Below are 17,214 nucleotides of genomic sequence, written 5' to 3'. Positions count from 1 at the left end.
TGTTTTAGACATAATTGATTTAATGCTATATATATGCAACTACATTCAATCATTACTTTTCATATAGGAAATAAGCGCAGGTTTTACCTTGTAAACATTGCTGCTTTTGCAACATAAATAGTGGTGTTCCCTTTAGAGTGCAGATCTCTTTCTTTTTTTTTTTTTATGTTGTTTTTATTATCCACTTGTTCCTGCTGCACTAACCACCACTGACCTTGCCTATCCGCCAATGATAGCAATATGAATTACACTGATCCTTTGGGTACCATGATCAATAGACAAAACAAGGTAAAAGACATAAACTACATCACTTGGAAATCAGAAGGACTAAAGTTTTGTCATCTCTTTTTAAGATTTGAGAAGTTATTAACAAAAGAAACTAGGCTACGGTGGGCTGTATACACGTTAAAGGAATACCGCTTAGAAAAAAAATCATCCCTAAGGGGTCAAAACTAACTAAAATCTCTACACACAATAAGGACAATCCGACATTTTTAAATCTGGCAGGACATTTTCGATGACTGTTTATTCAAGCGTTCCAGCACAAACAAGATAAAAGCAATTTGGAAAATGAAGTAAGTAAACTAGAGGAGGCCTTAACCTCATATAATCAAGAGCTGGAATTCATTGGATTTAACTACGTTGGTCAAGAACAGGCTAGATAAGAAAGAAAACACTATCATAGATACTAAAAATTAAAATACCTCAGAGATAAACACGGCATGAAAAGAAAAGCTGTTAGGCTATATCCACACCCCCCCCCCCCCCCCCCCCCAAAAAAAAAGCAAATTGGATAAATGTCATTCCAAAGGGACACCAATATATGTTAATATGAGGTTAACTTATCAACATATCTCAAATAGATAATAAAACAAGACACATCTATGACACATCTATGATAAGACCGCAGTTGACCTTACACAAACCTCATCTCAAGATAGTGACAGTGAGAAATCTTTCTCTGTATGTGACACCAGCCTGACACTTTAGCACTTACATATTGTGACATTATATTGCTGTACATGGTGATTGACCATGAGTTAGAATTAGCAAGCACTAGAGATTTCTTAAAAGAATATGGTAAACTCGGACAAGAACATATTTTTGGCTCAACAGTCATTACTATAGCAACAACGGGGCACAGCTATGGGCATCAGCTTTGTCCCCAGCTATGCTTATCTCTTCATGAGCCATTGGAAAAAGAAATGCATTTGGTCCAGACATAACTGGGGTGCAAACTTGGTGCTATGGAAAAGATATATTGACGATATACTGTTCATTTGGGACATTAGACAAGAAACACTGGATTTCTGATCTACTTAAATAATAATAAAAGTGGCTTGATTTTTAACTCCAAATACAGTAAAGAGACCCTAGAATTTCTGGGCTTGGAGATATTCGGAGCAAATCGTATATTAGCCACTAGGGCATTCAGGAAAACAGTCGACGTCAATAGCTACATCTTAGTTGACAGACATCACCAGTAACCATATATTAGCATTTCACATGGCCATATCAAATAAATTGATACTGGATCAGTCTGAATGTTACCAAATCAAAGTAAATAAAAATTTGAGTAGAAATAGATATTGGAAATGTGATCAAAGTGGCATTTTAAAAACCCAATTGTGTCCTGTAACATTTTCCACCTGGCCTCAACAATTTGAAACTTTTTACTCATCTCTATGCATATCTTATATCAGATATACAGTCAAGTCCATAAATATTGGGACATCGACACAATTCTCATATTTTGGGCTCTATACACCACCACAACAGATTTGAAATGAAACAAACAAGATGTGCTTTAACAACAGACTTTCAGCTTTAATTTGAGGGAATTTACATCCAAACCAGGTGAACAGTGTAGGAATTACAACGGTTTCTATATGTGCCTCACACTTTTTAAGAGACCAAAAGTAATGGGACAAACTAAACAATCCTACATCAAACTTTCACTTTTTAATACTTTGTTGCAAATCCTTTGCAGTCAATTACAGCCTGAAGTCTGGAACGCATAGACATCACCAGATGCTGGGTTTCATCCCTGGTGATGCTCTGCCAGGCCTCTACTGCAAATGTCTTCAGTTTCTGCTTGTTCTTGGGGCATTTTCCCTTTAGTTTTGTCTTCATCAAGTGAAATGCACTCTCAGTTGGATTCAGGTCAGGTGATTGACTTGGCCAATGCATAACATTCCATTTTTTAATCTTAAAAAACTCTTTGGTTGCTTTTGCAGTATGCTTCAGTCATTGTCAATCTGCACTGTGAAGCGCCATCCAATGAGTTCTGAAGCATTTGACTGAATATGAGCAGATAATATTGCCCAAAACACTTCAGAATTCATCCTGCTGCTTTTGTCAGCAGTCACATCATCAATAAATACAAGGCAACCAGTTCCATTGGCAGCCATACATGCCCACGTCATGACACTACCACCACCATGCTTCACTGATGAGGTGGTATGTTTTGCATAATGAGCAGTTCCTTTCCTTCTCCATACTCTTCTCTTCCCATCACTCTGGTAGAAGTTGATCTTTGTCTCATCTGTCCATAGGATGTTGTTCCAGAACTGTAATGACTTTTTTAGATGTTTGCCAAACTCTAATCTGGTCTTCCTGTTTTTGTGGCTCACAAATGGTTTACATCTTGTGAACCCTCTATATCCACTCTTGTGAAGTCTTCTCTTGATAGTTGACTTTGACACATATACACCTACCTCCTGGAGAGTGTTCTTGATTTGGCCAACTGTTGTGAAGGGGTTTTTCTTCACCAGGGAAAAATTGTTCTGTCATCCACCACAGATTTTTTCCGTGGTCTTCCGGGTCTTTTGGTGTTGCTGAGCTCTCTGGTGCATTCTTTCTTTTTAAGAATGTTCCAAACAGTTGATTTGGCAACACCTAATGTTTTTCTCTGATGGGTTTGTTTTGATTTTTCAGCCTAATGATGGCTTGCTTCACTGATAGTGACAGCTCTTTGGATCTCATATTGAGAGTCAACAGCAACAGTTTCCAAATGCAAATGTCACACCTAGAATCAACTCCAGACCTTTTACCTGCTTAATTGATGATGAAATAACGAGGGAATAGCCCACCCATGTCCATGAAATAGGTTTTGAGCCTATTGTACAATTACTTTTGGTCCCTTAAAAAGTGTGAGGCACATATAGAAACCGTTGTAATTCCTATACCGTTCACCTGATTTGGACGTAAATACCCTCAAATTAAAGCTAAAAGTCTGCAGTTAATGCACATCTTGTTAGTTTCATTTCAAATCCATTGTGGTGGTGTATAGAGCCCAAAATATGAGAATTGTGTCGATGTCCCAATATTTATGGACTTGACTGTATGTTACACAAACTAGGTCCAACAAATTATATGTAAATAAAGTTGTCAAAATAAGAAAAATATTCTGTTTTAAAACCACAGATGAAATATTATTTACAATATCTATTGCCAATAAATCTACTCAAACATTAAATATTAAAATACATTGTTTCCCTCAAACTATGTTTATTGTCAGGGCAGCACCTACAGCATAAAAGCATAAGTGCAAGTGTTCAAATATAGGTAAGATATAAGGATTCCCATCTTGCAGACTTACCCAGGCTCATTATTTAATTTTGAATATGTGACATATTCCCCAGTTTAAGCTATTTAAATTAATGTTTCCAAATTTTTGGGTCATGGAAGTTAATTTTAGCAGTCACATGGTACTTGAGTGAAACATTGGAATCAAGGAATTCCTATCCTCCGCTAATTATCTTCTAAGGACTATCAAGTGTTCCAGTTTAGCATCCAGGGAAATTTATTCACTGAGTGTATCCCTCTTAAAGAAGCTCAATATCAGTATCCATATTTTTACATATCAATCTATTTGGCATTAGTTATTGCCAAAGATATTAGTCTCTGATTTTCCTTTCATTACAGATCATTCTTAATTAACATATTTAAGTTCAGGTTTATCGAAATAACAATCCATTCCGCTTTATTAAAAAAGCACTTTTCTAACCTAATATTCAGGACACCACTGTGTTTATTGAAAAGATCTTGTATCTTTATATTGTGTTTGGCTGCTCTAAGTGATTTATAATGGTTTTTAGGCCAAAATATATTTGAGTTTCGAGTTGAACAATGTATCTTTGCTGAACAAATATCAGAGAAATGTGAAAATGCTACAATTAATTTCAATACAGAATTTCATAATATAGAAAAGTTACTAACAAATTAAATAAAATAATGAAAGTAAATTACAAGTTTGAACCACTATCTAAAATGATATTGAATTCCTAGAGGTTTGAAAATCCTTAAGGATCCCACCATTTATGTCTAAACATTAAGGATGTTTAATGGAATGAAACATGATTTTGGATGCATGTTCTATAGGACTAGTGGAATTAATTATCTCTAAAAAAAGAAGACTGATATGAGACTTAAAAGGGAAATGCTCAGCTGCTGTATGTATTGTAGAGACGCTTAGAGGCACCAACACCATCTACACAAAACCTTTTGACCATCATCATCATTATTTATATAGCACCACTAATTCCACAGCGCTGCACAGAGAACTCACTCACATCAGTCCCTGCCCCATTGGAGCTTACAGTCTAAATTCCTTAATATAGACACACACTCACACACAGACAGACAGACGGACACAGAGGGAGAGACAGGGTCAATTTTGATAGCAGCCAATTAACTTACCAGTATGTTTTTGGAGTGTGGGAGAAAACCAGAGCACCCGGAGTAAAACCCACAGTCCAAATAAGTTGAAACATGATGCAGCAAAGGCAGTTTTCACCTGGGATCTGAATGAGCGATCTATAAAACAAACTACCTCTGCAACTTAATGCTACACGTTAAACTACAATCGTTAATAAGATGTTCATTTATAATTATAAAAATTGCTAACCACAGGTCAGAACTTGTAGATATGACAGAAAAAAAGCAGATGGGAGCACATGCTATGCACCTTCCCTGGATATTACAGTAGAGTGTACCTGTGAAAATGCCAAGTCTCCTACTGGCTCTTTTACTAGTGGCAACCAACAAAGAGTGCACCTTTGGCTGGGGTAGCGAACAGATACATTAACTTATAGGTAGTGTGGTACAAGCTGAAGTAAAAGGATTGTATCAGGTAGAATAGTGATGGTCAAAGGGATTGGAGAAAGTAAAATAGTGTGGGTCACAGCTGAGGTTGAAAGGTTGCAGAAGGTAGAATTGTGATGTATAGTCTAACAAAACAAGTCTTCAAAGCACAAGCAGAGAGATCCAAAACATACCATTGTTCCTGTAAAGGTTTGGTACAACTGACGGACTTATAAAGGCTACAAACAGGTGAGATAAATGTTCTGACTGAATTGTACTTTTCACTGAAGGGCTGATTGCAGAATAAAGAAAGCTGTGCAGAAGTCCAGGTGAGGTGACTAGCTAGATTAATGTAGTTATCAGAATGCTGATTACAGGAAATGAAATGAGGGTTTTGTAACTGTCATTGTGAATTGTTTTCTAACAGCTGTCATCTAGAGCTAGTATTGAATCCTCACATAATGAGGAACAACAATAATGTTTATGGGGATGAAAATCATGTGGGTAGTCGTTCCAGCATTTCTAATATTTGGTAGGAACACAATAATAAGAGTAGTAAATCCTTGAACTAGAACAAACACAGACAAGTCCAATACGTGAGTGGAGCAGTAGCCCTGGCAATGTGTATCATGTACAGTGTAGAGAGTGGTGCAGTATGTGCAAAGTTAGTCACACTGGCCCTGACCAGTTCTGGAAAAATATAGGTTCATGAAACTTGGATAAAAGGCCTGGATGGTTCTCCGGTGATTCTCCAATAAGCTGTGATGCATTAGTAGTAGCAATAGCAGGCATCTGGAACAAATTAAATGGATCAGGATAATCTGCAAACACTTGAATGATTCTGGACTCCCTCTGGAATGGTCCTGAAATCCCTCTTGACATGTTGCAGCTTTTATTGTATTTCCGGCATTTTACCTCTGGCAATGGCTTTCCCTGATATATTGGCAGCTCATTGAACAAGACAGGCAGCTTTCTCTGTGAGATTTGCAGCTCTCTCTGTCAGTCATGCAGCTTTCTTTGTGAGAGTTGCAGATTTTTCTAAGGGATTGACGGCCCTTTTCATGACCTATAGTCTCTAATATGGTATTGCCAATTCAGGCATTGCATCTCCTTGCAGCACCTCTCACCACTATACTTACTCTTTCAGTGGATTCTTCTTTATCCAGGTTCAGTAGACTCTTATGCAATGCTTTCTGTCTCCCATCATCTCTACTTAGTGAGGCAGTAATCACAGTAATTGCACTATCTGCCTCCAATATGGCCGCATTCCTCATTTTCTTCCTCCAGTCTCTCTGGGTTTTATGGCCTCTGGCCTCACTTCCTCTTCTCTAGCTTTACGGACATGCTGGGTGGTGTAGTTTCCAGTGTTCTAGTTAGCTTTGGAAATTGCCCCAGTGCTGGTGGCTCCAACTTCCCTGCCCCTCAACTTCTGGGTCCCAGTCTCTCTGTGCAGGCGAGTGCTGGGTCCAAGGATTACATTACATTGCCCTGTCTATGAAATTCTCCAAAGCTTGTGATTGGTTAAGCTATTATCTATAACAAGTACATTTTACTAGCCTTAAGCAAGTATCTGTTAGATTATTGCATGTGTGCTAACCTTGTAAAATATTATGCTGTCCTAGTTCTGTCCTCTGACCTCAGTTCCATTGATTATTTGTTTCCTTTATTTAAATATCCTAAAAACACCTCCAAAGTATTCCCTTCTCTAAATCCGTTACAAAACACAAACCTGTGACCCTCTTACAAACATTCTGGTGACTTAATGAAAAGTAGAATGAATATAAAAATGGTGTATTAAAAAAAACAACAGATCTTCATCATATATCATATTTAAGAATGCAAAACATTTAGCATCCTATATAAAAAAGATTGATAAGCTTCCTATTAAATAGTCATACTGTAAATACTCCAAATAAAAATATACAGCAGCTTCCATTTTCAAGATACAAATTGCTTAAAGTTCTCTAAGAGAAATAGAGATGTAGAAAATAAATTTTAAAAAGTGAGGAATAATATAGGAGTAAGCACAAAATGAATTTAAACAGTGTAAAATATGTTGTCAAATAAACTCCCTAAGTTAAAAAAGTACAAACCTTTAAACTCCAGTTTAAGCACCACAAACTACACCTTGCAGACAATTTAGCACAAGTAGTTGTGCTCTCAAATGACTCAATATTTCTCTTTTTAGAATACTTTTACAGATTACTGTAAAATCAAAACATGCAGACAAATAAGCAAAATATAAAGTATAAGAAACTTTTTAGCTTCAAGAACTATTAAACTACTTTTTGCTTAAAATAAAACATCTTACCCTATGGAAACACTCACAGAATAACTTTAAAATATGAGTAACCTATAAGTCATTTATATAACATATGTATGGTACTATCTTTACACTACATTAATGCTTAGTCACATATTAATCTTCTGAATTTTTTTTTAATTTTGATCTTATTTTAAACATTATTTTTTTACATTATACCTGCCTTACAGAGCATGAGACATCAACTATTTTAGATGAATGTAGGTATCACTTGCAAAAGATCAAAATGGATTTAAACCTATTTACATGTTTGTATAATTAGACATCAAAACACATATTGAATGATTACATTAACCAAACACAGCACATCTGCCTGTATCCACACTTAAAACCCTAGGTGTTAGCATCTACCCATATATTAGCATTTCACATGGCCATATTGAATCAAATGATACTGGATCAGTGTAAGTGATACCAGATCAAAGTAAATACAAATCTCAGAGTGAAATAGATCAAGGAAATGTGATCAAAGTGACATTTTAAAATCCCAATTGTGTCCTGTAACATTTTCCACCTGGCCTAAACATATTGAAGTTTTTTTGGGCTTATCTCTATTCACACCTTATAACAGATATGTTATACAAACTAGGTCCACAGTTATGTGTAATTAAAGTTTTCAAAATAAAAAAAAATATTCTGTTTTAAAATATAGGAACATAATTAAATCTCTGCATTAGTTATAATCTAATTGCTCCATTTAAAAAAAAATTCAGTTTTCCAACAAGAATAGATTTAAAAAAAAAAAAAGTGTAAGAAGTTACAACTGACAATTATGTCAGCAAAGTATTTCAAGGGTAATAGAAAAGTAAAAATGAAATATAAAAAGTGAGAGATATTTCATGAAGATATAAGTGTAAGCACAGAATGAATTTAAACTGTCCTAAAATGTTCTTAAAGAAACTTCACATTCATAAAACTAAATTGAGCATTAGCATATAAAAGAGGTAAGAGAAAGCTGCTTGTAGGTTTACAATCTATGGGAGCAAAGAAGTTTCATACGTGAGATTAAGTGTCATAAACTGCGTATTGGTCCTGCCAAATTGAAATTGTTATAACAATGCTGGTTTGGAGGTTATTGACTATATATATATATATATATATATATATATATATATATATATATACATATATATACTCAGAATTGATTCATATTCATATCTACTGTAGGACTGGCCAGAAGGAGAAGACTCTGTCATTAGTTGGTCTGTATATATATATATATATATATATATATATGCACACACACGTGTATTTATTAGAAAAAAGATTTTAGCTCTCTTTGAAGAAAAAGTCAAATGGAAAGGTGCCATACTGTTTATTTACTTAAAAGCTGATCATGGTAATTATATAATTGTATTTATGTTAAATACAATATTTTGTATGATTATACTTGGAGAGCTATTCTTTCAGACACATTTTATTACTAGTCTCATTAGCATGATAATCATAAAGTTGATCTTTCATTCTTTGATCCTTTCTTAAACTCAAATCAAAGGTAAAAAATGTCATAGGTGTGAATATCACGAGTAACTCAGTCTTCACCATTATATAAAGTCTGGGAATCCTTAGAACTTCATTTCAGTCTTGGAGAACATCTGAGCAGTCAGCATCTCCTGAGCTACAGATTGTCAAGTCATTGCAGAAGATGTCTTTATACATGGCCTTGAAGATCATCTTCTATTTTACATCCATCTGCTTTGTACTTGGGAGGCCTTCTATTATTTTAGAGGAAAATACATCTAGATTTTCTCCTCCAGGAGCTAACAGCCATCCACAGGGAGCGAACATCCCTCCATACATGATTCATCTTTATCAAAGTCTCACAAGGAAAAGCAAAGGTCTTCACAGGCCAGAAAATCAAATGCTGGAAGAATCCGACACTGTCCAGAGTTTACCTGCAAAAAGTGAGTAGAGCACTTTATTATAGTCTTACATCTGGTACTTTATTCTTTTTAAGTATTGTCATTTTTGTATTTATTATATTACTGTTGTGTGTCGCTCTGCTCTACAAAATAAGTTATTGTCTAAAAGATTTTATTTTCACATTATAAACAAATAATTTGGATTTGAAATGCATTTACTGAGATCAATTACAGTGATTGAAAACAACAATGCTAATGGGTTTGTTTTGAAATAAAATATGTATATTTACTGATAATGCATTATTCTCTTTCATTTTCAGATTGTACTGTAAAGGATAATCGCTGGTCATTGACTTTTGACCTGTCTCCTATCTCCAGAATTGAGGAACTACGTTTCGTTGAACTCAGAGTTCATCTCCCATCATTTAATACATCCAGCAATATCACAGTAGAGATCTACCACACCACAAAGGGTCAGGGTAAATTCTTCTTGGGATCAATCACGACACATATACCAGTTAAACAGCATTCGTCCTGGAAATCTTTTAATGTCACCAAGATGATGGAGCAGAATCTTCAATGGGGAAATAAGTTGGCCATCCATGCAGATACACACTCGGTAGCTAGACCTGAAAGAGACAATGTAGCTTCTCATTCAGAAAACATCACAAATACAGATCCTGCCTCTCTACATAAGAGCACTGCAGGTCAAGCCATCATTGTGTTCTTTACTAAGGACAGGTCATCTTTGAAAACCAGGTCTCCCAGTCTCATTAAAACAATGAAAATAAACCCTAAAATGATGGCTAGATTACATAGACTCAAAAGAACCAGAACAAGTAAACAGCAAACCAACCCAGGCAATACAAAATCTTCACAAGTGGAAGAACAAAAACCTTTGTGTAGGAAAGTGGACATGGTGGTTGACATCAAGGAGATTGGATGGGGCAACTGGATTGCCTATCCAAAAAAGTATAATGCCTACCAGTGTGAGGGAACCTGCCATACGCCACTGAACGAAAGGTCAAAGACGACAAACTATGACTATATAAAGGTAAGATCCATCTTGTACAGTTTTTTAATTACCAGCTTCCACCTCATGTGAATATAATGTAGAATAGAAGGAACTGCATTTTATTTGCTTCCTATGACGGCTAGAGAAAGGTTAGAAGGTTGCTCAGAGATTTCTGCATTACTTTTTTTTAACTCCGTCTCTTAATTAGTTTATATATCACATTGGCTAGCTCTGGTTATTTAATTTCAAATGTTGTTGATGGTAGGATTATAATACTTTTTGCATTTATTTTGTACACTACAAATATTCGATATTCTAGATCTACAGTAGCAAGAGAATTAAAACCTGTACATTGAATATTTCACAGTCACTAAACATTTGGGCAGTAAGTGATGAATTATTAAAATTGTTTGTGTTTTGTTTTTGCAGAGCCTTGTGAAGGATTCGCAGAGAGTGGAATGTTCGTCATGTGCTCCTCTGAAGATGCGCCCAATGTCTGTGCTTCTTTATGACAATAACAACCTTGTGCTAAGACACCTTGAGGACATGATAATTGAAGACTGTGGTTTGAATGGAACATTGAATTGAGAACTGTGAACGTGTTATGCCTTTCAGTTTTGGGGGAAAAGTGCTGTAGATGGGATTACATTTATATTTTCAATAAATGAAAAGCAGAATGTAAAAAATTAAAAATTAATAAGTTCCTCAAATTGAGGTATGTTGGCTAAGATTTGTATCCCATTGACATAATGTGTTGTATAACTTAACTTGTCATTTGTATATATTAAATAAAATAGCAATAATACTGTATGTCTATATTCTGTGATTTTTTTTAACGTTATAGGCTGGAAATAAGGGTTTATATTGTCTTTCGTTTTTGTGAAAAAAATATTTTTAAAAATACCTAAACCTCACATATAATAAAAACCACAAATCCCGATTATATCTATAACCAATAGACATGGCTCAATATGCTCAAACACTGCATATTAACATGTCATATCTCTCATATCTATCTGCTTATTTTTTGTTGCATTATTATACAAAGTAAATTATCTCTGTAGTCCATTCTGTATTTATAAAATAATGGAAATTTTAATACATCTTGCACCCAATTTACTGAAATGAATTTCAATGTACTCCTTACATTTCCAGTGATTGGCAATGTTTATTGCAGAAATTAGTGATGATCCCATCTTGTAATAGTAAATGAGTTTTTGAGCATTGAGATATGTATGGATGAAGACAAGCAAAATAAAATCCACGTTGCCTATATAGTTGGTCCCACGTCTCTTTATTACATTATTATTCATGATTTAGAAATGTACTCGTGTCACGTTTTTGTTTTTTTATTCCTATTTTATGCAAATTGTGTCTTATTACCTCCTATAATATCATCTATTTATCCATATATCAACCACAGTAATTTGTGACTGACATAGGCATGTATTTAGTAAAAAAAAATATCTAAATATTTTAACCATTGAGTGTGAAAGGATTATCTTCATTGATTTACACAACAAAATGCAGGAATGTCCAACACAAACAAATAAAGTTTTCCAAAATAGAACTAAAATATAAAAGTATAGATTTAGTCTAGGTATACACTAGTAATTACAACACGCTTGTTCAATGTTAAAATACAAGTAGAAACACATCTAAACCACATTGCGTTTAATATGGATTTAGTTTGCATTTAGATGTGTCTCAGGTTAATTCTCTCCTGTTCTCCTTTTGCTAGTTTCCCTGTTATCCCTGCACTAAATTATAGCAGTTCAGCTCACGATAAACCAGGACAAAGTGAGACCCAGTTTGTGGTCTCCTTAGGCTCACATTACAATTTTTAAACCATATATTGATGTCTAATCACTAATTATTTTTCTTTATTTTATTTTATATTTTGCTGATGAATTTTTGAATTGGAAATTGACTATGGATCAAATGTATTTCCATTTAATTTAAGAGATAGATATTAAAAGTTAAATTTAAAAAAATCATTTAACTGCATCTTAAATAAATAACATAATTTCTCTTTATATCTATACATGAAAAATACAATTCCTGTGAAATTATTCCAGACTGTTTCAATAAAGTTAAATTGAGCAGGCACATGGCACTTGAGTGAAACATCTGAATCAAGGAATTTCTATCACATCTAATTTTCTTCTAAGGCAGTGTTGGACTGGGGCATGAAGGGCCCACCGGGGAATGCAACACTAGGGGCCCACCAAAGGGGGTGTGGTCAGCCATCATAGAGGCGGGATCAGACACTAGAGGGGGAGTGGTCAGTCCACGAAGGACAGCTAACACCTTAGTGCAGTATATAAAGAATGCAGTGTGTGTATAAAGAATACACAGTCTTGACCTGCCCCTTAGATTGGGCAGAACAGTCACCAAAAATCATGATTGTCCCACTAGACTAGGATTGGCTAACCTGTGGCACTCCAGGTGTTGTGAAACTACAAGCCCCAGCATGCTTTGCCAATATATAGCAGCTTATTGCTGGAAGGGTATGCTGGGACTTATAGTTTCACAACACCTGGAGTACCACAGGTTAGCCAAGCCTGCACTAAAATCTCAGAACATTTGACAGACTGTCCTACCTGTTGTTGTTATCACTTTTACCACCTGTGCCTACTGGTTTCTTTAGTTGCGGCTTGTCTGGATCCTGGAATGTTGAGGGCCCTATTTGGAAAAAATAATGAGTACATTTAGAAGCGTCAACCATCCCTGCCATTAAATAAACAGCACCCACATTTAATAATTAGGCCTCTCTCCAGCCTCAACATTAAAGTAATAGTGCTCACATTTGATGAATAGATCTATTTCCCTCTAACCAACCCCAACATTAAATTAATAGTATTCCCATTTAATAAATAAACCTATTACCCTCCCTCCAAACAGTCCCAGCAATAAATTATTATCATTTACGTTTAATACATCCATTTCCCACGACCATTCCTAGCATTAAATAATTAATAAATATACAAACAACAGAAATTCCCCGGCGCTAAGTATAAATATGGAATGCAGAGACCAATCTGTAAATCAGAGTGAATATGTATTGTAATATACTTGAAACAGATACATGAATAAACAATGATGCTGTGAAAACAAACTGAATTTAAAAACTAAGTCTGCAGACAAAAACAGAAAAATCAAAAAAATATATGCATATATAAAAATACAAAAGGAAAAGAAAAAAAAAAACAAAATCCAAAATAAGAACAGGTAGAAAATAAATGAATAACCAAAACAAAAAAAAGGATATGCAAAAATGAAAATTGAAATTAAAAAATAAAAATATAAATAGGCCGGTGAGCTAGTGTGTACACATGGTTGTATGTACTATTATCCTCCAAGTAGAGAGAATAGTGATCTCCACCCTATAGGGCTTCCAGATGAAAATGGTTAAAGGAGAGCAAACTGTCAAAAGAAATCCACCGCTCAATACTGCGTTACATATGCTGTTCCATGCAGCGCTTAACATCTAGTATATAGATCAAAGTCCACATATGCCATTGTTACTTACTGAACCAGTCCCCGGAAATGTCCAGAGGCAGCGCTTTCTGCCGTCCGTCCAAAAGGCTCTATAGTATCCTCAGGTCCTTACAGCTGGATAGTGAAAAAACCTCAAAATCACTCGGCCAAAAACATGTAAATATAAAAATATTAGAAAAGAAGTGCCATCCCTTCGGTCAACGCTTTTCACCTGCGCTCAGGCGGGCTTCCTCAGGACTAGTGAAATGGCAGCATAAAACTTTAAACAATATATATATAAGAAAAACGGAAGGACCTGAGGTCCAAACAGCCAATAGGGACTGCCAAAGTTAAAAGACCTGCCCACATAAAGAACACAGGGAACACCCCTTGTGTACTGGAGTAAATAAATATAGTGTGTCCAAATGCTTGAGATATTAATTGAGCAGCGGGGACCTCGTGAGGGGCCTCCCGGTAAGCTCCGCCCACTGGTAAAAGGGGGTGTGGCCGTACGGTAGCTGGGCCTACCGGTGGTTTAACCGGTAGCCCGCTGGGCCAGTCCGACGCTGTTCTAAGGACTATCAAGTGTTCCAGTTAAGCATCCAGGGAACATTACTCACTGAGTGTATCCCTCTTAAAGAGAATCAATGTCATTATCCATATTTTACCTATAAATCTATTTGGCATTAGCTAGTGCCAAAAAATATTAGTCTCTGATCTCTTTATTACAGTGTCATTACTCATGCTGACACTGACCAGTTCTGGAACCTTTATGGGCTCTTGAAACACAGATAAAAGGCCTGGATGATTCTCCAGTGACTCTCCCTTATAGGCTGTGATGCATTAGTAGTTGCAATAGCAGGCATCTAGAACAAAGGAAAGGGAACAGTAATTTCTGCAAGCAATTTGAATGATTCTGAACTCCCTCTGGAATGGACCTGGACTCCATCAGAAAATATTGCAGCTTTTTTTTTATTAATTGGAAGTTTCCATCTGGCAATGACAGACTCCCTTCTGGAATTTACAATTAACTCTGAGAGCCTGGCAGCTTTGTCTAAAAACCTTGCAGCTTTTCCTGATATATTGGTGGCTCATTTGACAAGACAGGAAGCTTTCTCTGTAAGATTGGCAACTCTCTCTGTCAGACATGCAACTTTCTTTGTGAGACATGCAGATCTCTAAGGATTGGCAGCCCTTTTCATTGCCTATAGTCTATAGTATGGTTTTGCACTTTCTGTCATTGCCTCTCCTTCCAGCACTTGTCACATCTATACTTTTTTTCACAGTGAATTCTCGTTTTTCCAGCAGGCACAATAGACACTGCTGCACTGCTCTGTGTTTCCCATCATCTCCTCTTGGCGAATCTGTGATGCCAGCAATGACCTCACCTATGTCCATTATGGCCACATTCCTCCTCTTCTTCCTCCATCTCTCTGAGATTTATGGCATCTGTCCTCACCTCCTGTTCTAGCTCTGCGGACATTCTAGATGGTATAGATTCCAGTGTTCGAGGTAGCTCTGGGTGTACCCCCTCTGCTGGTGGCTCCAACTTCTCTGCCAACTCCTTGGACCCAGTCTCTCTACGGAGGTGAACACTGGGTCCAAGGGTTACATTCTTATTCTCCTGTCTATTTATGCAATTCTCCAAACTATGTGATTGGTCAAGCTATTATCTATAACAAGTATATTTTACTAGCCATATGCAATTTTCTGTTAGATTGTTGCATGTGTGCTAACCTTGTAAAATGTTATGCTGTCCTAGCTCTGTTTGCACTTCAGTTCAATGGACTATTTGTTTCCCTTATTTAAATATCCTAAACAATACCTCCAAACTATTCCCTTCTATAATTCTTTTCAAAAGACAAACCTATGACCTTCATCTTAAAAAAATTCCGTTGATTAATATAAAAAGAATATAAAAATGGAGTATTCCAAAACAAAAGACATCTTCATCATATATCATAGTTAAAAATGCAAAATATTTAGTTTCCTATACAAAAATATTAAACAACTTCCTATTCAATAGTTATACTCTAAATACCTAAAATAAAAAATATACAGCAGTTTCTAATTACAAGATACAGTTGACATTGATATGCATAAAGTTCTCCAAGAGAAATAGAGATGTAGAAATTAAATTTAAAAAAGTGATGAATTTTTGATAAAATTAGTGGAGTAAGCACAAAATGCATTTAAAAAGTGCAAAACATGATGTTAAATAAACTCCCTAAGTGAAATTTTTAAACTCCAGTTTAGCACCACAAGCTACACCTTGCAGACAAATTAGCACAAGTATTTGTGCTCTGAAATTACTCATAATTACTCTTTATAGAATAGTCTTACAAATGACTCCAAAATCAAAAGAAATAGACAAATAAGCACAATGTAAATTGCAATAAACTTTTTAGCTTCAAGGACTTGTAAATGACTTTTACTTAAAATAAAATATTTTTAACTCACAAAATAACTTTAAATGTTAGTGACCTTTAATTTATATTATATATGGTAGTATCTTTACACTACCTAAATGCTAAACCACATATTATTATACTTGAAAAAAATATTTGAAACATTTTATTTTTACATTATGCCTTTTTATAGAACATTAGGCATCTGCTATTTGATAGATATGAATGTAGGTATCAAAAGATCACAAGGGATAAAAACCTATTTACATATTTGTATAACTAGACATCAAAACATATATTGAATGATTACATTAAAGAAACAAAGCTTATGTGCTTTTATCCACTCATGTATGAAACACCCAGGTGTTAGCATCTAACCATATATTAGCATTCCACATGGCAATATTGAATAATGTGATACTGGATCATTGTAAGTGATACATGATCAAAGTAAATAAAACTTTCAGAGGAAAAAATTATCATGGAAATGTGCTCAATTTGTTGCATTCCACTTTTTCTAAATATTTTTTGAGGCTCAAAAGTGACATTTTAAAAAACAATTTTAAAAACCACCTGGCCTTAATATTTTTAAACTTTGTTGCTCATCATTGTGCATACCTCATAACAGACATATGTTACACAAATTAGGTCCAAAGGCATGTGTAATAAAAGTTTTCAAAATAAGAAACATTCTGTTTTAAACCCACAGATGTAAACTTAATTACAATATATATTGGCAATAAACCTACTCAAACATTAAATATTAATATTTTTTTCCCCCGTCAAACTATTATTATTATTGGAGCAACACCTACAGCATAAAAGCATAAGAACAATGTTCAAGTAAAGGTCAAATATTTAGAACGATTCCCATATTGCAGACTTACCCTGGTCCACTATATAATTTTGAATATGTGACAGTTTTGAAAAATGTTGAAATATTTTATCCCCTTTTCCCCAGTTTAAGCTATTTCAATCAATGTTTTCAAACATTGTGGTCATGGAAGTACTAATAAATTAACTATACAGCAAATATGTGTT

At 35.1% G+C, this 17,214-nt stretch overlaps 1 protein-coding gene across 1 annotated transcript; it reads left to right on the top strand.

Moving 5' to 3' along the window:
- Nucleotides 1-8,836: 8,836 nt before the first annotated feature.
- Nucleotides 8,837-11,538, top strand: LOC142149804 (nodal homolog 3-A-like). The gene is made up of 3 exons (XM_075205110.1): nt 8,837-9,312; nt 9,591-10,324; nt 10,715-11,538. The coding sequence occupies exons 1-3, from the start codon at nt 9,054-9,056 to the stop codon at nt 10,871-10,873; spliced, it is 1,152 nt and encodes a 383-aa protein (XP_075061211.1). The 5' UTR covers nt 8,837-9,053; the 3' UTR covers nt 10,874-11,538.
- The last annotated feature ends 5,676 nt before the right edge of the window (nt 11,539-17,214 follow it).

Source organism: Mixophyes fleayi, chromosome 4 (assembly GCF_038048845.1).
Source record: "Mixophyes fleayi isolate aMixFle1 chromosome 4, aMixFle1.hap1, whole genome shotgun sequence".
Taxonomy (NCBI): domain Eukaryota; kingdom Metazoa; phylum Chordata; class Amphibia; order Anura; family Limnodynastidae; genus Mixophyes; species Mixophyes fleayi.
Note: the sequence above shows the minus strand (reverse complement) of the source record. Positions and strands in the feature narration are given on the sequence as shown.

What these genes read in the sequence shown, in the direction of transcription:
- LOC142149804 (XM_075205110.1), top strand. Translation starts at nt 9,054, where the DNA reads ATGTCTTTATACATGGCCTTGAAGATCATCTTCTATTTTACATCCATC. An exon ending in CCAGAGTTTACCTGCAAAAA is followed by an intron (nt 9,313 to 9,590) that starts GTGAGTAGAGCA and finishes TTTCATTTTCAG; the next exon opens with ATTGTACTGTAAAGGATAAT. An exon ending in CAAACTATGACTATATAAAG is followed by an intron (nt 10,325 to 10,714) that starts GTAAGATCCATC and finishes TTGTTTTTGCAG; the next exon opens with AGCCTTGTGAAGGATTCGCA.